Source organism: Rattus norvegicus, chromosome 6 (genome assembly GCF_036323735.1).
Source record: "Rattus norvegicus strain BN/NHsdMcwi chromosome 6, GRCr8, whole genome shotgun sequence".
NCBI lineage: Eukaryota > Metazoa > Chordata > Mammalia > Rodentia > Muridae > Rattus > Rattus norvegicus.
This window is the reverse complement of record NC_086024.1, coordinates 31011687-31035123: the sequence shown is the minus strand read 5'-3', so window position 1 is coordinate 31035123 and position 23437 is coordinate 31011687. Positions and strand designations below refer to the sequence as shown.

Here is a 23437-nt window from a genome sequence, read left to right as displayed (position 1 = left end):
AAGGTTGCTGCTGTGGAACTACCCTATGGTCCCGCCCCTTACGTGCATGGTCCCGCCCCTCACGCTGCCGGCTGCCTGCGCCGTCGCAGTCGTGCTTCAGCTCACTACGCTTAGGGCTCCAGCTTGCCGCTCCCGCCTGCTCTCCAGCGCCCCGCGCAGCGAGCCACGTGGACCAACTCCGGCGCGCGGTGTTTGCTTGGTTCCAGTGGGGCTCGCCGCGCCTCCCGCGTCTCGGTGCTCGCCCTGCCTCAGCTCCGACCCGATGGCGGCCCTGGTGTTGGAGGACGGGTCGGTGCTGCAGGGCCGGCCCTTCGGGGCCGCTGTGTCGACTGCTGGGGAAGTGGGTAAGCAAGCCCGGGCGGGCTGCCGACCCACTCTGTTTAACCTGTCCACCCCGCCTGCACACTCCCCTCCCTGAGTCAATACCTTCAGCCCCAGCTCCCTTTCAACACTCACGACCGAAGCAGTCATCTCCTCCGGGATTTGCTGCGCTCGGGGCAGTGTTCCGATGGGTGCCCTTGCCAGAACTCAGCCCTGCCTTTTTTCAGTGTTTCAGACCGGCATGGTCGGCTACCCGGAGGCCCTCACTGACCCTTCCTACAAAGCTCAGATCCTAGTGCTAACGTACCCTCTCATCGGCAACTACGGTATTCCCTCAGATGAAGAGGACGAGTTCGGCCTGAGCAAGGTAGTCACACCCAGTGTTTTCTCTACATCCCTTCTCAGATCAGAAGTTAACGGTGACGTGACGACACTGACACTCTGCCAGACATCCTGGAGATAGCAGCTATATATACTAAGGCGACCGTGGTTACAGGGTTTTTAGGTACCTTGAGAGGCAGAGAGCTGGAGAGACTTCAGGAGTACCCACCTCTTGTGTGTAGGGGAAGCATGGTCCAAGGAAAATGGCAAAGGGTTTATGGGAGCAGTTTTCAAAATTGCAAGGGGTGCAATTTCTAGTTATTTTGTAAGGACCAGCAAAGGATTTTTTTTTTTTTTAAGTAGCAGAGTCATAGGGGTAAACAATCCTTTAGGTCCTTAACCTTACTAATTCTGCTACCCTTTGATAACAGTGGCTAGCCCGGTGCTCACTGTGTTAAACCATATGAAAATTATTTTTGTTGCTACTTCATAACTAAATTTGGTACTGTTGTAAATTATAATGTAAACAAACACCTGATATTTCTGATGGTCTTAGGCAACCCCTGTAAAAGAGGGGTCAACCCCCCAAAGGGGTCGCGACCCACAGGTTGAGAAAAGGCTGTTTAGGCTGCTCTAAATTGGTGAGAAACTGGAAATTAGAAGGGTCCCCTTAGAAGGCCAATCGTTGTCAGTTTCTCTACATGCGAGTGACATTGGTCACCATCTGGACTCCTTACTTGGCCTCTTTTCATTTTCTGCTCCTCAATAGTGCTTACCTCTAGATAAATTCAAATTTCCTCATACAGTGAGGTCCCCCTCCCCTATTCAGTGAAATCTGGAAACTATATTGCCTCTGAGAGTTAAGTGCTAATATCAACACAGCCATTAAGATTGAAGTCACCATAGCGTAGAATCAAAATTCCACAAAACTTGCTTAAACCCTGATTCCAGGCTTAGAGAGGTCTCACTATGTAACCTTTGTGGCCTAGAACTCTCAGATCTACCTGCCCTTGCCTCCCAAGTTGTGACATAAGTTCAGGTAGTGGTTTTTTGTTTTGTTTTGTTTTTGTTTTTTTGAGACAGAGTTTCTTTGTGTATCCCTGGCTGTCCTCTGACTTACTCAGTATGGAGGCTGACCTTAAACTCAGATCCGCCTGCCTCTGTCTCCTGAGTGCTAGATGAGAGCACACTAATTGTTATCCTAGAAAGGAATCCTCATCATAAACCTTTGAATACCTGCATTTTAGTTTTCAAGGCAGTATCTTTTTTTTTTTCCCCCAAGACAGGGTTTCTCTGTCTAGCCTTGGCTACCTGTAGCTCATTCTACAGACCAGGCTGGCCTTGCTGGCTTTGAACTCATGGGATTAAAAGCATACACCACCATCTCCTGGCTATAAGGCAGTATCTTATGAATTTGGTTAATGTGTAAGTTGTCAAAAGTGAGGCCCCTGATAGAAGCAGGTGATCGAGGCCTCCTACAGCCCAATGCATTTGCTTTGCCTGAACTTACGTACATGGTTCACTCCACATGGGGAAGGCAGGCCAGCCAAAACACCCTGCACATCCCCAAGGCTGCAACTTTGGTAGACCTTCACACTCAGAAGCCTCCTGCCTCGGCTTCTTTCCCTGGTACATGGACATTTTTTTAATTCTTTTTAGGCCAGGGTCTCTGTGTGTAGCCCATACTGGCCTCAAGTTTACAGGCCGTGTGTGTGTGTGTGTGTGTGTGTGTGTGTGTGCGCGTGTGTACGTGTGTACGTGTGTGTACGTGTGTACACATATGTATGTGTTATTTTTTCAGTGTAGTCCTGGCTGTCCTAGAACTGTGTTGTTTTTTTTTTTTTTAAGATTTTATTTATTTATTTTATGTATACTTTACACTCTAGCTGTCTTCAGACACACCAGAAGAGGGCATCAGATCCCATTACAGATGGTCGTGAACCACCATGTGGTTGCTGGGAATTGAACTCAGGACCTCAGGAAGAGCAGTCAGTGCTCTTAACCTCTGAGCTATCCCTCCAGCCCTATATTGTTTTTTAAAGACAGTTTCTCAGTGTGGTCCTGGCTGTCCTAGAACTTTCTCTAGTCCAGGCTGCTCTTCAGCTCTGAGTTCCAGTTCAAGGTGCACAGCATCACCACGCCCTGCTGGCTTTACTTATTTTAATGTTCTGTGCGAATATCTTATTACTGTGTCTTTATCACACCTATATAACTATTACCATGTTTGTTTGTCTTGCCTTGTTAGTTTCTGGCTCCCTGAGATGGAAGTTCACACTGTGAAGACAAGGCACCCCTTACCTTTGCTCACTGTCTTTTCTGACGTCTGTTACAAGGCCTGCACCTAGTGAGCACTCAGTAAATGCTTGAGGATTCAGTCTGTGCCACGTGCAAGATCATAGTCAAGACACGTTGTAAATAGCATTGAAGTGGGAGAGGTTCTTTCTCCAAAGCAAGCTAACTTGTAGTGGATGTTTCGGTGGGGTGTTCAGAGAGAGGGTTTGTGAGCTCGATTTGGGACAAGGGAAAGCGTCATTTTCTGTTCTCTTAGACACGCCGGGCCCATGTTCAGTGTTTCGTATGGGACTGTCTGCAAGCAGGGAGTGTTTGGTATTTTGTCGTGTGTGGCCAGACAGTAGAGGGACGTGCCTTTGAGAACGTGCTGCTGTCTCTGAGCTCACTCCTCACAATCTCTTTCCTTCCGTAGTGGTTTGAATCCTCGGAGATCCATGTGGCAGGTCTGGTGGTTGGGGAATGCTGTCCCACGCCCAGCCACTGGAGTGCCACCTGCACCCTGCATGAGTGGCTGCAACAGCATGGCATCCCCGGCCTGCAAGGTACAAGAGCAAGTACTGGGGCATCTGAGTAAAGGACGGGGTTCCTAGACGGAGAGACACGGGAAGGTTTCTGGGTCTGTCAATTTTCCTTAAGAGAATTGTGTAGTATGCTCTTTTTGGGTGGGGGGAATTTCAAGACTGGGTCCCATGTAGCCCAGGCTTGCCTCATATTCACTGTGTAGCCACAGATGATCTGCTGCTTCCCTGGTGCCTGGGCTACAGATGTCCACCACCTTGCCCAGCTCTTGTTCCTATTCCTGTAGTATTGTTGAACATGTTTGTTTTCTTCTAGAAGGTATTTTCAATAATTAGGTCTGTGTAGATCGTGGTTCAAATTTGAGTGTGATAGTTAGGGCAAGATCACTTCATGGCAATGCCTGTTCATCAGGCCCAGAATCTCGATGCTGGTAGAACAGTTGTGTCTGACTTAGGGCTGAGCAGGAGGCATCTACCTGGACATCTACCCTCACTGTTGACTGAGTTTGGGACCATCATCTGAGGCTGCGCTGTTTTGACAGGAGTGGACACTCGGGAGCTGACTAAGAAGTTGCGGGAACAAGGGTCTCTTTTGGGGAAGCTGGTCCAGAAAGGGACAGAGCCTTCAGCCCTGCCATTTGTGGACCCCAATGCCAGGCCCCTGGCACCAGAGGTCTCTATTAAGGTACCGAGGAAGAGAACAGGACATGTTTGCCCGCAGAAGACAAGTAGTTACTTTTCTGGCCACAAATGGGGCAAACTCAAGGACTTCAAAGATGGGGTTCGGTGTGGGCATGTGTTACCTTTGCTGATCACAGCTGCCCACTGTTGCTCTTTGCTCCTCAGACCCCACGGGTATTCAATGCGGGGGGTGCCCCTCGGATCTTTGCTGTAGACTGTGGCCTCAAGTACAATCAGATCCGATGTCTCTGCCAGCTTGGGGCTGAGGTTACCGTGGTACCCTGGAACCATGAATTAGACAGTCGGAGTGAGTATCTGGGACCTGTGCAGATAAGTGGCGTGGGTTTGAGCGGAAGAAACTTGGGTTTTATCCCTCAGAACAACTGATAAAAATCAGGAGGGGTTTCGGGACCGGGGACCAGGAATTCCATGTCTGTGGTCCGGGATGGATGTGTGCTTTATTTGACAAGTTTGATTACTGTAGTAGTGGGTGCAAGTGTGTACCATAGCACAGTAGCTTTAAGGAGTTGGGTGGCTCCCGCCCTGGGTCTGGGATGAACTCCGCCCACCAGGCTTCACATGTGCTTTTTTTCTGCTGAGCATCTCCTCAACCCTTGGGTGTCAACCTTTTCTGCTCATTCCAGAATATGACGGTCTCTTCCTAAGTAATGGACCTGGTGATCCTGCCTCCTATCCTGGTGTGGTGTCCACACTGAATCGAGTCTTATCTGAGCCTAATCCCCGACCTGTGTTTGGAATCTGCCTTGGACACCAGCTATTGGCTTTAGCCATTGGGGCCAAAACTTACAAGATGAGGTGGGGCTTGTGGGAGTAGACGGAGCCCACGCTTAGCAGTGTCTTCAGGGCTGGGGGTTTATTGGTGTGGAAACAATCACTCTGTCAGGAGCGATGAGATCTAAAAGAGCTGAGTTTCAGGTAGTGGGGGAGAGGTTGGCGAGAGGGGTTGTGACTCTGCCCCATTCTCCAGATACGGAAACCGAGGCCACAACCAGCCCTGTTTACTGGTGGGTACTGGGCGCTGCTTTCTGACCTCCCAGAATCACGGGTTTGCCGTGGACGCGGATTCGCTGCCAGCAGGCTGGGCTCCTCTATTTACCAACGCCAATGACTGTTCCAACGAAGGCATTGTACACGACAATCTGCCCTTCTTCAGGTGAGCAGGGGGGTGTGAAGATGAGAAAGCAAGGCTCAGCGAGCGTGGCGGCCCTCAGTCCCCTCAGAGGCCACTGGCAGATGTCCTTCAATCTCTTCAATAGCGTCCAGTTTCACCCCGAGCACCGGGCTGGCCCTTCAGATATGGAGCTACTCTTCGATGTGTTTCTAGAAACCGTGAGAGATACTGTAGCTGGGAACGCCGAGGGCCGGACAGGTAAGCCCCGTCATAGAGCCAGGGTGTAGAACTAAGAACAGGGCTAGCTCCAGGTCTAGGCTAAGAGGGACATACTTGGAAAAGTTAGATTTGTGAGGGAAGAGAGAGAACAGACGGTGGGCAATTTGTGCCATTTCTGTATAAAGGAACTCCAGAGTTAGGGGATCTGTGCCCACCTTCTCTGTGCTTTCCTGAAAGTAAGGGTCTAATGTGCATGGCCTCTGGAATTCCGCCCCCTCTGACACTCCATGACTTTGCGTCCACAGTAAGAGAACGTTTGGCTCAGCGCCTCTGTCCCCCTGAGCTTCCCATTCCTGGTTCTGGGCTCCCACCACCACGAAAAGTTCTGATCCTGGGCTCGGGGGGCCTCTCCATTGGCCAGGCTGGAGAATTTGACTACTCGGGCTCTCAGGTAAGGCGTGTGGCCTCCCATCGGGATACACAACCCGTTGAGTCTTGAGGAGGAGGAATGCATGAGCACCATTTGCCGGGAGGATGTGGATCGGGTGTGCCGGTGTATAGATGTGGAGTTCGGGAAGAAGAGAAATCACTTACTAAGGACTGGGAGTACATGGAGGTGAAGAAATGCCTAACTTCTGTCTTCTGTAGAAGAGGCTGATCAGCCTTTTTTTCTTTTATTAGGCAATTAAAGCCCTAAAGGAGGAGAACATCCAAACATTACTGATCAACCCCAACATTGCCACAGTGCAGACTTCTCAGGGGCTGGCAGACAAGGTCTATTTCCTTCCCATAACACCTCACTACGTAACCCAGGTACGTACGACTTAGATAAGGATAGCCTGAGGAGGGGGACTCATGATGGGCAGGGGGGCTTGCTGGTCACTCTAGGCTCTTAAGCTGCTTGATCGACTCTTCCCCTAATGCCTTCGGCTCCTCTCTCCTGCCTCAGGTGATTCGTAATGAACGCCCAGATGGTATATTACTGACTTTCGGGGGTCAGACAGCCCTGAACTGCGGTGTGGAGCTGACCAAAGCTGGGGTACTAGCTCGGTATGGGGTCCGGGTCTTGGGTACACCTGTGGAGACCATTGAACTGACTGAGGACCGGCGAGCCTTTGCTGCCAGAATGGCTGAGATTGGAGAGCACGTTGCCCCCAGTGAAGCTGCAAATTCTCTTGAACAGGTTTGTTAGGTGTTTGAGTAAAAGTACGATGATGTCATTTCCTCTGAATCTTACTTCTTTTGGGTCCAGAAATGACTTGTTGGTTCATGTCTTCTGCTCACCGCAGGCTCAGGCAGCTGCCGAGCGGCTAGGCTACCCTGTGCTGGTGCGAGCAGCCTTTGCCCTGGGTGGTCTTGGTTCTGGCTTTGCTTCCACCAAAGAGGAACTCTCAGCTCTTGTGGCTCCAGCCTTTGCCCATACCAGCCAGGTGCTGATAGACAAGTCTCTGAAGGGCTGGAAGGAGATTGAATATGAGGTGGTGAGAGATGCCTATGGCAACTGCGTAACGGTGAGTGCCGGGGCACCGGAGGCCCGCGTGTCCTGAACTTCTGGAAAAGCAGAGTCCCTCTTCTGGGCCTTTTGACCCCCCTTTGTTGGTGACCTCCGTGACCCCATTTGTAGGTATGTAACATGGAGAACTTAGACCCACTGGGCATCCATACGGGGGAGTCCATAGTGGTGGCTCCAAGCCAGACACTGAATGACAGAGAGTACCAGCTTCTGCGGCGGACAGCTATCAAGGTCACCCAGCACCTGGGGATTGTTGGGGAGTGCAATGTGCAGTATGCCTTGAACCCCGAGTCTGAGCAGGTGAGGAGGCTGTGAGGCTGACAGACACTGTGGCCTTCATACTTTGCTTGGTCTTTGGGCCTCAAGGTTGAGAGGTTTCTTGGCCCTGCTTAACCTAGAGTGAAGCCAGGATTGTTGTGGTTAGGGTTGGAGCTTGGGGAGGGCCTTTTCTCTCTTCGTCCCTAGTAGGGACCCAATCATTTTTCCTCTTCTCTTTGAGCTCTTTTCTAGGCCAGGTATCAGTGACATATTCTTTCTGTTCTCCCATTTGCAGTATTACATCATTGAAGTAAATGCCAGGCTCTCCCGAAGCTCTGCCCTGGCCAGTAAGGCCACAGGCTATCCACTAGCCTATGTGGCAGCCAAGCTAGCATTGGGCATTCCCCTGCCAGAGCTCAGGTATAACTTGGGAGATGTCCTGGTGTTAAGGGGAGGGGAAAATTGAAATTATTCATCAGACAGAACCTATGAGAGGGACTGGAAGCTCACCCTGTATATTCTTCTCTCTTTTTGGCACCCAACTCACTGATGCTCAGAAACTCTGTTACGGGGGGAACAGCAGCCTTTGAGCCCAGCCTGGACTACTGCGTGGTAAAGATTCCTCGCTGGGACCTCAGCAAGTTCCTGCGTGTCAGTACCAAGATTGGGAGCTGCATGAAGAGTGTTGGTGAGTTTCATACTCCCGTGGGTCCTGCTAGAACCAAGAGAGCAGTGGTTCTCAGCTTTCATGATGCCGCGGCCCTTAATACAGATCATCAGTCTGGGCATGGTGTTGCATGCCAGCTCATGCCTGCAATTCCAGCACTCGGAAGACAGAGGCAGGTGGATCTGTCAGTTTGAGACCAGCCTGGTCTATTGAGCGAGTTCCAGGGTGGACAAGGCTGCATAGAGAAACGCTGTCTTGAAAAGCAGGGTGTGTGTGTGTGTGTGTGTGTGTGTGTGTGTGTGTGTGTGTGTGTGTGTGTATCTGTGTCTGTGTGTATGTGTCAGAGAGAGAGACAGAGACAAAGAGACGGGGGGGGGTAGCTTTCTCAGTTAATAGGTACTTGTCAAGTTAGATAGTTATCCTCAATTAGGAGCAGGGGTCAAAGTCATCTGGAAACCTGTGTTGGAATATAGTTCCTGGGGTTGGGGATTTGGCTCAGTGGTAGAGCGCTTGCTCTGGGTTCGGTCCCCAGCTCCGAAAAAAAAAAGAAAAAGAACATTCATAGCAACCTGTAAAGGAATATAGTTCCTAGGATCAGATTATTTGATCTCTCTTGGGACCACAGGAGGAAAGTGACCTGGCTGAGGGCTCACAGAAGAGTAGGGGGTCAAAGCAAAAGCCAGATCTCGCCGGTTGTGAACCCATCATTCACTACGTCTCTAATCTTCCTCGAGACACTTCATCCTCTTGGCTGCCGTCTCACTTCCAGCCGCATCCGCATCGTTAGGATGATAAATTCCAGTGACATTTTATTCACTGTTTAAATATTTCCAGGGGAAGGGTTACTGATGCTTCCCTGTAAATCCTTAATTCTTAAAATTTGTTAGTATGCTGTTTGTGTGCACAATATATGTGAGGGTGGAGTGTGCAGGCCACGGTGTGGCTGTGGGAGTCCGTTCTTCCTACCTTTATGTGAGTTCCAGGAACTGAACTGGGGTCACCACCAAGCAGGCTCCATTCTTAGCCTGTCTCCTCCTGGCAACAACTTCCAGGATCTACAATGGAATTTTGTTTTAATACAGAGTTAAGATCGGAGCAAGATAGCAACAGTTAACCTAACAAAGAGCTTTAGCACTTGGGAGGCTTAGACTGGAGGAGTGAATTCAAAGCCAGTCTAGGCTGTGTAGTAAGTTCTAAACCGTCCATAACGGGTGAGACACTGTTTCAAAAACAAAACAAGAAGCCCATCAGACTATTTAGAATACTGCGTGCTGGTCACTGCCAGGCAGTGGTGAAGCAAGCTGGAATCCCAGCTGATGTGCGCACAGTGTCTCTGTGGTGGCCTCAGCTAAGAGGCAGGCACTAACCAGGTCAGGTGCCACCAGCTGATTTGGATAAGCATGTCACCATGCTCCAGGTCTCCATTTAGAGCACAAGTGGCTTTTAAACAAGTGAGTCTGAGCTCAGACATTGTTTCAGAGTTTTTAGAAGTCCTCCAAGACTGCCAAGATGTTCCTTCTGGAGATGAGTTTCTGTTATGAAAATTATAATAAACATGGGAGCGGAGCCATAATCAAATTGTGGCTAAAATAAGCGGATGAGAGACAGAATAATCAAAGGTTGATTGATTCCCAGCTGAGACTTTGAAATGTCTCACTCCTCCCAGTCTTCTAGAAATGCCATCTTCTCCATGCTAACGTTTATAACTTTGTGATTTTTGATTTTGTCTTTGAGACAGGCTCTCGCTGTGTATCCAGTTATCTATCCACTTTATAGATGAGGTTGGCCTGGTCTGCACTATGTAGCCCACACACTGTCCCCAAACTCTTACTTTTCCTGCTTCAGGCTCTTGAGTTTTCTTCCCCCTAGACAAGATGTCACTATATGCTGTAGCTAGCCTGGAACTTGCTATGTATGGAATAGTCTGGCCTACAACTTATGGTTCTAGCGTCCTGCCTCTGCCTCACAGATGCTAAGGTGACAGGCATGAGTCACCACACTCAGCTATGGTTAGCAAAACTCATGTTTCCCACTTAGGAAGCCAGTTACACTTTACACTTTGTGTCTAGGACAGGTGCTTCTGTGGTGGGATGGGTGCCTCCCAAGGCTACTTTTACTCTTCCCCATTGCCTTGGGCTTCTGGGAATCTAGTCATCTAAAACAACATACTACAGCCTCACCACCGCCACCAGCACTTAAAAGCTAAATGCCCTTCAGGCATTCGGCAGTTAAGTTACAGTAAACCAGGGATTGCTGTAGGATGTCCAGCCCTGTGGGGAAGGGCTTCGAATGAGGGCGGGGACACAGAACTGGTTTGTGTACCACAGTTGTCTATAAAACATATATAGGGGAGAGTCCAGGAAGAAAAAAAACCATCATCCTTGTCTGGGTGTGGGTAGGTGTGGTGTGTGGGAGCATGTAAGGCCAGAGGACTGTATCAGGTACTGTTATCTTTTCTCCCCTTCCCCTTTTCTTTCAAGACCTGGCCTGAAGCTGTTCTAAGGCAGGATAGGCTGGCTGGCTGGCCAATGCCCTGAGGATCTGCTTGTCACCATCTCCGATTCTAAGATTATAAACTGTGTCACCGCACCTATCTTTTGTGTGGGTCTGGAGCTTGAACTCAGGTTCTAGGCAATATATCATTATCTCCTTAGCACCTCAAGTCTGTATTCATTCATTCATTCATTCATTCATTCATTCATTCACTTTGAGGCAGGGTCTTTCTACATAGTACTGGCTGTCCTAGAACTTGCTATGTAGACCAGGCTGGCTTCAAACTCCACAGAGATCCACCTGCCTCTGCCTCTTGAGTGCTGAGACCAAAGGTGCACACGACCCATTTGGCCTTCAAATCTTTTTTTTTTTTTTTAAACGCAGTTGGCAGCTGGGTGGTGGTGGCAGCTCAGGCCTTTAATCCCAGCGCTTGTGAGGCAGAGGCAGGTGGATCTCTGAGTCTACAGAGTGAGTTCCAGGACAGCCAGGGCTCCACAGAGAAACCCTGTCTTGAGGGGAGAACGAGAGGGAATGTGAGAGATGTGCAGATGGACGCTAATCAGGAGTGGGATCGTTTTCCCGTCATCCAGACTTTTTAATGTTCTAGGATGAAACATTCCAGATGGTACCATCATGATTGTGATAAAGCCAGCCAGATAGCTGGACAGTCAGCAGCAGTTGAGCTTCTGCTGTTAACTAACCAGCCCCAGTATCTACAGGCGCATTTTACACATGCTGGCTCCATACTCACTCACCAAGGGCCATGATTGTCTGTGGAGATGGTAGGAAAAGAGATTGCAGTTAGGTTTCTTCCCTTTCTGTCCCTCCCTCCTTCCCTCCCTCCCTCCCTCCCTTTCTTCCTTCCTTCCTCCCTTCCTTTGGTTTCAAGTCAGGAATTCTCTGTAACAAGCCCTAGCTATCATAGCTCGTTTTGTAGACCAGATTGGCCTCAAACTCAACAGAAATCCGCCTACCTCTGCCTCCCCAGCGCTGGGGTGCAAGGCCTGCATCACCATGCCCAGCCTGTTTTAGGTTTCTGAATGGTGAGGCGTCATAAGACACCACCACCATGAGCCTTGCGAACCTACCGAAGATCAGAGTGAAACCCTTGAGTGTGTTGGTTATCCCCGCATCTATCCGCCCCTCCGCTCTCAGCCCTTCCTCCGTCCTGTTCCTCCAGGTGAAGTCATGGGCATCGGGCGTTCCTTTGAGGAGGCCTTCCAAAAGGCCCTGCGCATGGTAGACGAGAACTGTGTAGGCTTCGACCATACAGTGAAGCCAGTCAGCGACGTGGTAAGCAGCTCTCCTCTCCTACGCCACCGCTGGGCTGGAGCTCTCTCAGCTCGAGCTTGTTGACAGCGATGGCAGCAGTGTTCACCTGATTTGCTGTCCCTCACTTCCCTTCCCTGGATGTATTTTTTCCACCCCTGCACTGCCCTGCATCCGCCCATCTGCGTGCGCTCTTCCCCAGGAGCTGGAGACGCCGACGGATAAGCGGATCTTTGTGGTGGCTGCTGCTCTGTGGGCTGGCTACTCTGTGGAGCGCCTCTACGAGCTCACCCGCATCGACTGCTGGTTCCTGCACCGGATGAAGCGCATTGTGACCCACGCCAAGTTGCTGGAACAACACCGTGGACGGCCCTTACCCCAAGACCTGCTGCACCAGGCCAAGTGCCTCGGCTTCTCAGACAAGCAAATTGCTCTTGCAGTCCTGAGGTCAGAGATGGTGGTGAGGGCCTCGGACCTACATGTGTGGGGAGGGAACTTTTGCCTCAGGAAGGCCACTGGAGGGGAACCTTGGATGTTCTTAATCTTCACTGCCCATAGGATGTTTCCTTGCTAACCCTGCTGAGCACTTGCTTGTCAGTCAGTCTGTACTCTGTTCCCAGGCCAGTCTGTCTCTTCTCTTCCTTTAGCACAGAGCTGGTTGTTCGGAAGCTGCGTCAGGAACTGGGGATCTGCCCAGCAGTGAAGCAGATCGACACAGTTGCAGCTGAGTGGCCAGCCCAGACAAATTACCTGTACCTGACATACTGGGGCAACACCCATGACCTCGACTTTCGGACACCTCACGTCCTGGTCCTTGGCTCTGGCGTCTACCGGATCGGCTCCAGCGTTGAGTTTGATTGGTGTGCTGTGGGCTGCATCCAGCAGCTCCGGAAGGTCAGAGGCCCTCTTCTCTCCTAGTTTTCCTGCTTTCTGTAGTGGCTGCCTGTCCTCCCACTCGAGATCCTAGATCTTCCAGTTCACTAGGAATATACATCCTATAAGAAAAACAACCTTCTGTTGTGGGTTTTGGGTTAGGAACCTTCCTTAAGGTATCTTGCTACCTCTCTCTGCCTGAATCTCATCCCTAACATGTTGTCTACCTGTGTCTAGCTGCTTCGCTGGAAACAGGCAGGCTGTAGTGTGGGCTTTGGCTTAGCTACTCCATGTGCTTCCTCTTGAGTGTTCTATCTGCATGTACTCCTGCCTGCCAGAAGAGGGCATCAGATCCCATTACAGATGGTTATGAGTCACCATGTGGTTGCTGGGAATTGAACTCAGGACCTCTGGAAGAGCAGTCAGTGCTCTTAGCCACCGAGCCATCTCTCTAGCCCCTGTGTGCTTCTTCTAAATCCCTAATGTATTCCACCCCCTATGGCAGATGGGTTATAAGACCATCATGGTGAACTACAACCCAGAGACAGTCAGCACCGACTATGATATGTGTGACCGACTCTACTTTGATGAGATCTCTTTTGAGGTGAGAGGGATAAGGGCTACTTAGGGAATGAGTGGGATAGGCCGGGCAGCCCAAGATTCCTTGGTACTTGGTGGGGATGGGGGCTGAGGGAAGCACTGATCCAGATGGCTTCCTTGAACCCTTTGGTTGTTCCTCTCCTGTACTACAGGTGGTGATGGACATCTATGAGTTAGAAAACCCCGAAGGTGTGATTCTGTCCATGGGCGGGCAGCTGCCCAACAACATGGCTATGGCTTTGCATCGGCAGCAGTGCCGAGTGCTGGGCACCTCCCCCGAAGCCATCGACTCAGCCGAGAACCGGTTCAAGTTCTCCCGGCTCCTAGATACCATTGGTATCAGCCAGCCTCAGTGGCGAGAGCTCAGTGACCTCGAGGTAGGCTGGGGTCTGGCAGGAAGCCGGGTTGGGGCTGGATGTTGTCTCTGAGTGAATGTGACCGGCCCCACTGGACTTCCTGTTCCCACAGTCCGCTCGCCAGTTCTGCCAGACCGTTGGGTACCCCTGCGTAGTGCGTCCCTCCTATGTGCTGAGTGGTGCTGCTATGAACGTGGCCTACACTGATGGGGACCTGGAGCGCTTCCTGAGCAGTGCAGCTGCTGTCTCTAAGGAGCACCCTGTGGTCATCTCCAAATTCATTCAGGAGGCAAAGGTGAGGGTCCCCAACCAGGAGCCCCAGAGGAGGCTGTGCACTCGCTGGGTTGTGGGCACAGTGGGCCAGGAAGGATGTATTTGACGACTCTGTCTCACAGAGGGAGCTTCTTAGGGGAGGAGGAGAAAATGACCCTGTCCTACCATCCCGCTGCCTGTGTCTGCCTCCAGGAGATTGATGTAGATGCTGTGGCCTGTGACGGCATCGTGTCGGCTATTGCCATCTCTGAGCACGTGGAGAATGCAGGTGTGCATTCAGGGGATGCCACGCTGGTGACCCCCCCACAAGACATCACCCCCAAAACTCTGGAGCGGATCAAAGCCATTGTGCATGCTGTGGGCCAGGAGCTACAGGTCACGGGGCCCTTCAATCTGCAGCTCATTGCCAAGGTAATAGGTTGATAGGAAGGGGTGGAAGCCTACAGTTCCTCCATGTTCTCTGCTGGCCCCACTGCTGCGAAGCCCTGCGCTGTCTCTTACCCTCACCCATGTAGGCAGCAAAGCTGGGGAAAGGGTCATTTCTAGAGCCCACTGCAGTGTCGGGCCAGTACAGTCATTCAGCTGGTTACTCGATCGGGAGAGGCTCGGAGCCCAGGTCAGTAGAGCGATGTCAGCACACCTGGACGTCACGAGGCTTAACCCCAAATCCCTTCCCCTAGGACGACCAGCTGAAGGTCATTGAATGTAACGTGCGGGTGTCGCGCTCCTTCCCGTTCGTGTCCAAGACACTTGGTGTCGACCTCGTAGCCTTGGCCACAAGGATCATCATGGGGGAGAAAGTAGAGTCCGTGGGGCTCATGACTGGCTCTGGAGTCGTGGGAGTAAAGGTAAATTGGGGGATGGGGCCCTTGAGCCTGGTTTATAGATCCCCTAATTGCTATAACAAGCTCAGGTCAAAACCTAGATGGTTCTGTGAAATGTGGGACACCTGGCTGCTTTATTTAATTAATTTATACTTTTTGAGCTACTGGAGACTCGAACCCAGGGGCTCTGGCGTGCGAGGCGAACACTCTGCTGCTGAGCTAAGGGAAGAGATCTCAATGAACAGATGAACTCTCACCCACACAAGACATTATTGCCCAACCATAGGATGATACGGTGGTCATCATCCCTTAAGAGTTTACCCTGTAGGAGGCAAAAGGAGTTTGGTTCAAAAATAGCTTGCTACGGAACAGTCTGTGATACATACACCTACATAACCGAGTTATAACCAAATGTACGAGGAGTTTAGACATGGGCGCTGTTGTTTCCAAGAGTGTGTTTTGGAAGACAGGGTGGTAATGGAACTGAGTCGCAAGAATGGTAAGGCTGTTGGATTTACAGAGCTCCTTGGGGCTGGGGCCAGGGCCAGAAAACAGGCAGAGTGGAGGCCATGTGGAAGCTGGAGGGCCAGCCCTTCTGTGTGGGCGTGATGGGGACAGGCCCCCTTTTCTGCTATATCTCCTGACTCTTCTGTCCCACTGCTCCCCCAGGTACCTCAGTTCTCCTTCTCACGCTTGGCCGGTGCTGACGTGGTCCTGGGTGTGGAGATGACCAGTACTGGAGAGGTGGCTGGCTTCGGAGAGAGCCGTTGTGAAGCCTACCTCAAAGCCATGCTCAGCACTGGCTTTAAGATCCCAAAGAAGAACATCCTGCTGACCATTGGCAGCTACAAGGTACCTGGGCCACCCGGGAAGGTGGGAAGTCACACACACAGCACATGGCTTTGGCTGTCTAGGCTAAGACTCACTTGCTCTCTCTGCTTGGTTTTAGAATAAAAGTGAGCTGCTCCCAACTGTGCGGTTGCTGGAGAGCCTGGGCTACAGTCTGTATGCCAGCTTGGGAACTGCCGACTTCTACACCGAGCACGGCGTCAAGGTATCTAGTGGGGCCGCTGTCTCCTGCAGGCCCCAAAGGAGTCTCTCCTTTCCCTTTGCCCCAGGGTAGAACAAGTAGGGTGTGTTTCTCAAAGGCTCTTCTGCACTGTTAAAGTTCTTATACATGTGTGTGAGTCCACAGTGCTGTTGGCGACCGTAACTCCATTCACTCAGGAGGAATGAAGGCTTTTTCAGTTGAGAACCATACCTTGCCGGTGGCAAACGGGCAGCACCTTGTCCCATGCCCATGGACTATCAGTCTCATTTTCCGGCTAGATCCTTTCAGATAAGCCTTCCCGACTGTCTGAGTCAGGGTTCCTATTCCTGCACAAAACATCATGACCAAGAAGCAAGTTGGGGAGGAAAGGGTTTATTCAGCTTACACTTCCACATTGCTGTTCATCACCAATGGAAGTTAGGGCTGGGTCTCGCAAAGGGCAGTAGTACCTTGGAGAGGCAGGAGCTGATGCAGAGGCCATGGAGGATGCTGCTTACTGGCTTGCTTCCCCTGGCTTGCTCAGCTTGCTTTTCTGGTTTCTTGTAGAACCCAGGACCACCAGCCCAGGGATAGCCACAATGGGCCCCTCTCTGATCACTAATTGAGAAAATGCCTTACAGTTGGACCTCTTGGAGGCATTTCCTCGAGGGAGTCTCCTTTCTCTGTGATAACTCCAGCTTGTGTCAAGTGCACAAACCAGCCAGTGCACTGACATGGGGTAAAGTTGGTCTTGACCTTAGTTCTGGGCTGGCAGGTAACAGCTGTGGACTGGCACTTTGAAGAGGCTGTGGATGGTGAGTGCCCACCACAACGGAGCATCTTGGATCAGCTGGCCGAGAATCACTTTGAGCTGGTGATTAACCTGTCGATGCGCGGGGCTGGGGGTCGGCGTCTTTCCTCCTTCGTTACCAAGGGCTACCGCACCCGGCGTCTGGCCGCGGATTTCTCCGTGCCTCTCATCATTGATATCAAGTGCACCAAACTCTTCGTGGAGGTAACACAGCCCTGGGTTCTAGAGTGACAGGTGCCGTGATAGGGGGAAGAGAAAGCATGTTCTGGGGATTGGGAGATGGCGTTGTGAAAAGGCCATGTTCATGGTAAAGCTTTGTGGCTCCAGAGGCAGTGAGGTGGATGGAGAAGAGAGTGTGGGTGATGGAGAAATGGGTCCTAACTTACCTTCCCTTAAATCTGTCCTGATTTGCTTTCCCCTTGCAGGCCCTAGGCCAGATCGGGCCAGCCCCTCCTTTGAAAGTCCACGTTGACTGCATGACCTCCCAGAAGCTAGTGCGCCTGCCTGGTGAGTGAGGCTTTCGGGTGGTAAATACGGCCGCAGGACTGTCTTCCTTGGATTTTACAGACTGTGGATGGCCCAAGACTCTCCTGGTGTGAGCTCCTCTGTCCACTGTGCTCTCCATTGGGAACTTGTATCAGTGGCTGTGAGTTTTCTCCCACTCCAACACTGATCTCACCCCCACCTCCTCCTAGGATTGATTGATGTCCACGTGCACCTTCGGGAACCAGGTGGGACTCACAAAGAGGACTTTGCCTCAGGCACAGCTGCCGCCTTGGCTGGGGGCGTCACCATGGTTTGTGCTATGCCTAATACCCGGCCCCCCATCATTGATGCCCCAGCTCTGGCGCTTGCCCAGAAGGTGAGCCGCTCGATTCCCTGCCTGCTGGGACTCTGCCTCTGTCGAGCCTGTGACCCAGGCTCTGCTGGCTTACGTGGGCAGCGATGCCAGCAAGCCTTACCTCATGTGTATGCACCCTGTCTAGCTGGCAGAGGCTGGCGCCCGCTGTGACTTTACCCTCTTCCTCGGAGCCTCATCTGAAAATGCAGGGACTCTGGGTGCTGTGGCTGGGTCTGCAGCAGGCCTGAAGCTCTACCTCAATGAGACCTTCTCTGAGCTACGGCTGGACAGTGTGGCCCAGTGGATGGAGGTAGGCAGTGTATCGCCACATGCTACCTCTTGGCTTGAGGCCTCATCTACATGAGCTGCCAGCAGAGAGGATTCAGGGGTTTCTGAGAGCCATCAAAGGCCCATCATTTTCTCTCGTCAATTCTTTCCATCTCCAGCATTTTGAAACCTGGCCTTCCCACCTCCCCATTGTGGCCCACGCAGAGCGGCAGAGTGTCGCTGCGGTCCTCATGGTGGCTCAGCTGACACGGCGTTCAGTGCACATATGTCATGTGGCTCGGAAGGAAGAGGTGAGAGTGCATCAGAGATCCTGGTACCCCTGTCACTTTCCCAGAAAGACCAAAGGTCACCACAAGTCCTTGGAGGCAGGAAGTGGTTGGGAGAGGCCAAGCCAGTACCCTTGGCACATTTGGCCCTCGCTGTTCTGAGGAAGAATGCCAAGCACAGAGACTGGGAAGGACAGGGCCTGCCATGTCAGAGGCCTCATATGGACTGTCCTCCTCTCTCCCCAGATCCTGCTGATTAAAACTGCAAAGGCACAGGGGCTGCCAGTGACGTGTGAGGTCGCACCTCACCACCTGTTCCTAAACCGGGAAGACTTGGAGCGCCTGGGACCTGGGAAGGGAGAGGTCCGCCCTGAGCTGGGTTCCCGAGAGGATATGGAAGCCCTGTGGGAGAATATGGCGGTCATCGACTGTTTTGCCTCAGACCACGGTGAGCACGGATCTCCTGCCTCAGCATGCTTGTGCCCCACCTCAAGCTGTGGGGCAGCTCTAGGACGAAAGCGGTAGCAAGGCCTGGACTCCAGGGTCCTTAAGCACAGGAATTGACAAACACTGGTCAGAAGAAGGAAATGAGAGGCTATGTGTGTGGGGGCCGAGCCCCAGAGGGCAGCCGGGACAACATGGCCACGGGCATTGGTGGTCAGGACCATGGCATTGCTACAAGTGAAGTCTTAGGACAAGGTGGCGGAGCCTGCCTCCCAGAGTGATAGCTGTTTTTCTCACAGCTCCCCATACCTTGGAAGAGAAGTGTGGGCCTAAGCCTCCACCAGGCTTTCCAGGACTAGAGACCATGTTGCCGCTGCTACTGACAGCTGTGAGTGAAGGCCGCCTCAGTCTGGATGACCTGCTACAGCGATTGCACCACAACCCTCGGCGGATCTTCCACCTGCCTCTCCAGGAGGACACCTATGTAGAGGTGAGGGGTTGAGGGCCTGGAGCTGGGGAGAGTTCCACCCCCACAGCTGGGCCTTACCCTGTGTGACCTTACCCTTGACCCTTCGGACAGGTGGATCTGGAGCATGAGTGGACGGTCCCCAGCCACATGCCCTTCTCTAAAGCCCACTGGACCCCATTTGAAGGTCAGAAGGTGAAGGGCACCGTGCGCCGTGTGGTCTTGAGAGGGGAGGTCGCCTATATTGATGGACAGGTATGTGTGTGGTCCCCAGTTGGTCTCAGAAGTGACCTCTTCCTGCCCAGTACAGACGTTCTGCCCCGTGTCCCAGGTGACATTTTCTTGCTCGTGTCTGCTTCTCTAAGAGTCAATGTGAACTCCCTGCTCCCTTCTGTTCTTGGCCTTCATGTGCAGGTGCTGGTACCCCCGGGCTATGGACAAGATGTACGGAAGTGGCCTCAGGGGGCTGTTCCTCAGCCTCCTCCTCCAACTCCTACTACCACTGAAATAACCACGGTAACTACCCTGTCCCTGGGCTGGGTCTGGCCGCCAGCTGAGGGGCGTGCCCTAGGGCTGGGCTAGCAGCAGTTTCATTGGTGGAAAGTACCGCACTTGATAGTTGAAATCACACTACCTGCCTCCCTGTCTACTGCCAAGGGAGCCTGGTTTTCAGTGTAGGAAGCCAGCTCTAAGGATCAAGCCTGGTGTTAATGTGTGTGCCTAGGCCTTGTTGCTAGATTGCACATACCTCCAACGGGCCAGTCTGTCTGCCAGCCGTTGCCAGCATGTTGGGAGGCTGCAACAGTGCAGAGGTGGGGTGGGGTGAACTCTGTATACAAGGAGCCACTGGCTTTTCCTGAGGGGCTGTGTGTAACCAACGGGTCAGTAACTTCTCAACATGCTGGGTCATCTCCATTGCAGACACCTGAGAGACCACGCCGAGTCATCCCAGGCCTTCCTGATGGCCGATTCCACCTGCCACCTCGAATCCACCGGGCCTCTGACCCAGGGCTGCCAGGTAAGGGATGTCCCTATGGCCCAGAACGTAGGCTCTTTCCTACTGCCCTGTGTAGGGATAGATACGTTCCACTTAGCCTGACTTAAGGAGGAGTGGAATCTGTTCCACAGTGTCCATAACGGGCCAGGGTTGGGGGCCCAGTTACCCAGTAACTGATTCAGGGCTCTTCTCAAGACTCCATTGTCCCCTTTCCTGCTACTCTCCTGCCCTTGCTCCTAGTCTGATCCATTGTACCCTACTTTGACTAAAGTAGCTACTTCAGTAGGAAGTAGGCATCCCATAGCGTCTTCTCACAGGCCTTTTTCTGTTGTGGGCAGCTATGTACCTCCGCCCAGGAGCTGGGATCTCATGGGGCAGCCGAGCATGGGGTAAATCCCGCTTGCTGGTTGGTGTGAACTTGGCCATTCCTCTGCCTCAGATCCTTTATGCCAGCTGGGAAGGCCCTGGGAGGGCACACTCTGGCTCATACAGCACGGCACCACAGGGAATCCTGGGCCCTCCCCATAGCTGCTGCATCCTTCCTGCCTCCCCTAACCTGCTGTAGCACCTGTGACTTGAGGTGGCTTTAACACAAGCACTGGGAGCAGAGGTCATTGTCATTTGGGCTTGCCACACCATAGCCACCAGGTGACCTCTGTCCTGTTGTCATTTGCAGCTGAGGAACCCAAAGAGAAGCCACCCAGGAAGGTAGCAGAATCAGGTGAGCCCACGCTGATGCATATTTACCTAGGGGGCCTCTGTAGTCTGATCCAAGCAGGGGAACCTTCTGACCAGCCTCTTCTGTACCACCCCACTGTAGAGCTGATAGGAACCCCTGATGGCCCCTGCTACCCTGTACCACCAGTACCTAGACAGGCATCACCACAGAATCTAGGATCTTCTGGCCTGCTGCACCCCCAGATGTCACCTTTACTGCACTCCCTAGTGGGCCAACACATCCTGTCTGTCAAGCAGTTCACTAAGGATCAGGTACCTAGGGTACCCAGGGTGGTGACGCCAGAGCCTGGGGGTGTGGTGTGTGTGTCGGGACCTGTGAGACTGACTTGAGGTCCTTCATAGATGTCTCATCTGTTCAACGTGGCGCACACACTACGGATGATGGTGCAGAAAGAACGGAGCCTCGACATCCTAAAGGTCAGGGCTGTGGGTACCAACCTTTGCCTTCCCCGCAACCCCTGTCGGGAGGGCTGCACAGTGGGCAGCGGGTGTGTGCTGCCATCTGGTCCCTTCGTATGTATGCAGACTGCACTGTCAGCAGGTCTCTGCTCTGGAAGGCCCTTTCCTCTGGACCAGCATCCTCGGCTTCCTTCTAGCAATGACCCTGCACATGGGGTCATCTGATACACATTAGTCACAGGAGAGAGCCGTTGACATTTGCTCTCTGGGGTCATACACAGTCGTGGCTTTGAGCTCTGAGTCACAGTAGTGTGGAAATGTCGGGCAGTGACAGGTCAGAGGAGGTTCTGGTGTAAGTTGGAGGCGAGTGAGTGCTGCCCTGTGTGCACTCCCAAGGCACACGTGCACATACCCCTTCTACTTGTCCTTTCCCCAGGGGAAGGTCATGGCCTCTATGTTCTACGAGGTGAGCACCCGCACCAGTAGCTCCTTCGCAGCAGCCATGGCCCGGCTCGGGGGTGCCGTTCTCAGCTTCTCTGAAGCCACGTCCTCCGTCCAGAAGGGCGAATCCCTCGCCGACTCGGTGCAGACCATGAGTTGCTATGCTGATGTTGTTGTACTCCGTCACCCTCAGCCTGGAGCTGTGGAGGTGAGGCCAGCCTGTACCTCAGTACCTCAGCTGGGCTGGGCTGGATGGGTGAAGGGACTCAGGAGGTTCAGAGTGGGGGCAGGGAGAGCCTTCCAAGCTGCAGAAGGCAGGGTTCTCCTGCTGTCTCCTGTCTTCACAGCTGGCGGCCAAGCACTGTCGAAGACCAGTGATCAATGCTGGAGATGGAGTTGGGGAGCACCCCACTCAGGCCCTGCTGGACATCTTCACCATTCGAGAAGAGCTTGGGACTGTCAATGGCATGACGGTGAGGGCGGGGAGCACTCCAGGAGGCCTAGGCACTGGCAGTCCTGAGGCTGGTGACTTTGAAATGGCAGGACAGATGTGTGTTCTGAGCCCCCCTGGTGACTGGCTGCCTCCTTTAGATCACTATGGTAGGCGACCTGAAGCATGGACGCACAGTGCACTCCCTGGCCTGCCTGCTCACCCAGTACCGTGTGAGCCTACGCTACGTGGCACCTCCCAGCCTGCGCATGCCATCCAGCGTGTGGGACTTTGTGGCCTCCCGAGGCACCAAGCAGGTGAGATCCTGGTGGCTCAGCCCACACCAAAGGGCCAAGGATTGGGTGGTTGAGAGCTCTGCACAGCATTCACCCGGCTCCCTCCCCAGGAGGAGTTCGAGAGCATCGAGGAGGCGCTGCCAGACACTGACGTGCTCTACATGACTCGGATCCAGAAAGAACGATTTGGCTCTTCCCAGGAATATGAAGCTGTGAGTACAAGGCCTGAGGCAGAAGCCTGGGGCGGGCCACTGGGCACCCATGTGAGAGAGTGGGAAGGGGCACAGGCTAGAACCGAGCTGTAAGCTCCAGGTCCAAGGTTGCCAGCCTGTGTTGTGTTCTCTGTGGCTATCTCTGTCCTGAGCCTCTAATGGAGTCCCTACCTACCTTGACAGTGCTTTGGTCAGTTCATCCTCACTCCTCACATCATGACCCGGGCCAAGAAAAAGATGGTGGTGATGCACCCAATGCCTCGTGTCAATGAGATAAGGTGACATGGCCTCTCTGTCCTAGGAGACCCTTGGGCTGGCGGGGTTGGGGGGGGGTCCCCTGAACCCGCTCTCCAGGAGCTGGGTGGTAACACTTTTGCTTCTCTGACAGCGTGGAGGTGGACTCGGACCCCAGAGCAGCCTATTTCCGCCAAGCTGAGAACGGCATGTACATCCGCATGGCTCTGCTTGCCACCGTGCTAGGCCGTTTTTAGGACCCAGCCTTCTCTCTCGTCTCTTCAGGCCCAGGCAGGCAACCCCGATGCCCCCCACGGGGGCAGCACGCTTAGCAGACATCCTGGAGCATACAGGCAGCCCAAGCACATATGTACAAACTGGGACCTTGCTCTAGGCTCCAGACTAGGGAACTTTCTGACTTTGGGGTACAGTCTCAGATCCTGGGAGCCCCTCTGCCTCATCTCCGTTCTTACACCTCAGATCTGTACAGTTACTTTTGTACTGACTGTAATAAAACAGCCAAGCAGTTCCTGGTTCGTCGTGAGTACCATGGGCTAGCAGAGGATGCCTCTGGTAGGGACAGACACCTTCCCCCACTCCCCCCGGGCTCTGTAGCGTTCCAGCTGACACTCGGTGCTCTTTGATTTATGTGTTTTTCTAACATCAAAGCTCTCCTAGAGACTCTGGCCTATGTCCAGCCTACTCTGAGTTAAGCGGCAGTCCATGTCCTGAGCAGTGGGGCTTGGCCTTCTCTATAGAACACCCAGGTCCTGGTGAAAGGGAGGCCGTGCGCTGGGTGGGCGTGGCTGAGACTTTAGGCCTCCAGCAAGTCTAACTTGCTGATTAGCTGTGTCCTTCAATGCCCTGGGTGGCCATCACATCCTCAGACCCGTATCCTGGTGTTCTCCAGCTGCCATCAGTGTAGGATCTTAAG

At 52.8% G+C, this 23437-nt stretch overlaps 1 protein-coding gene across 2 annotated transcripts; it reads left to right on the top strand.

Moving 5' to 3' along the window:
- The first annotated feature begins 25 nt into the window (after positions 1-25).
- Cad (carbamoyl-phosphate synthetase 2, aspartate transcarbamylase, and dihydroorotase) lies at positions 26-23033 on the top strand. Of its 2 annotated transcripts, XM_063261542.1 has the most exons (45): positions 26-344; positions 549-688; positions 3347-3476; positions 3995-4137; positions 4299-4440; positions 4778-4949; positions 5122-5307; positions 5411-5523; positions 5790-5935; positions 6166-6297; positions 6434-6667; positions 6774-6995; positions 7109-7297; positions 7551-7675; positions 7813-7943; positions 11596-11708; positions 11887-12131; positions 12332-12578; positions 13063-13161; positions 13310-13534; positions 13626-13808; positions 13979-14197; positions 14467-14634; positions 15280-15462; positions 15560-15664; positions 16416-16655; positions 16877-16958; positions 17147-17313; positions 17438-17602; positions 17739-17870; positions 18093-18294; positions 18590-18780; positions 18871-19011; positions 19171-19272; positions 19678-19774; positions 20092-20142; positions 20430-20474; positions 20574-20743; positions 20834-20908; positions 21327-21539; positions 21679-21804; positions 21923-22078; positions 22168-22269; positions 22453-22547; positions 22658-23032. In XM_063261542.1, exons 1-45 carry the CDS (start codon positions 26-28, stop codon positions 22758-22760), a joined length of 6966 nt encoding a protein of 2321 aa, XP_063117612.1. In that variant the 3' UTR covers positions 22761-23032. The 2 variants fall into 2 exon arrangements, with proteins under 2 accessions (XP_063117612.1, NP_001099180.2); NM_001105710.2 differs by lacking the exon at positions 20092-20142 and having other exon boundaries at positions 88-344; positions 22658-23033.
- Positions 23034-23437: the final 404 nt, after the last annotated feature.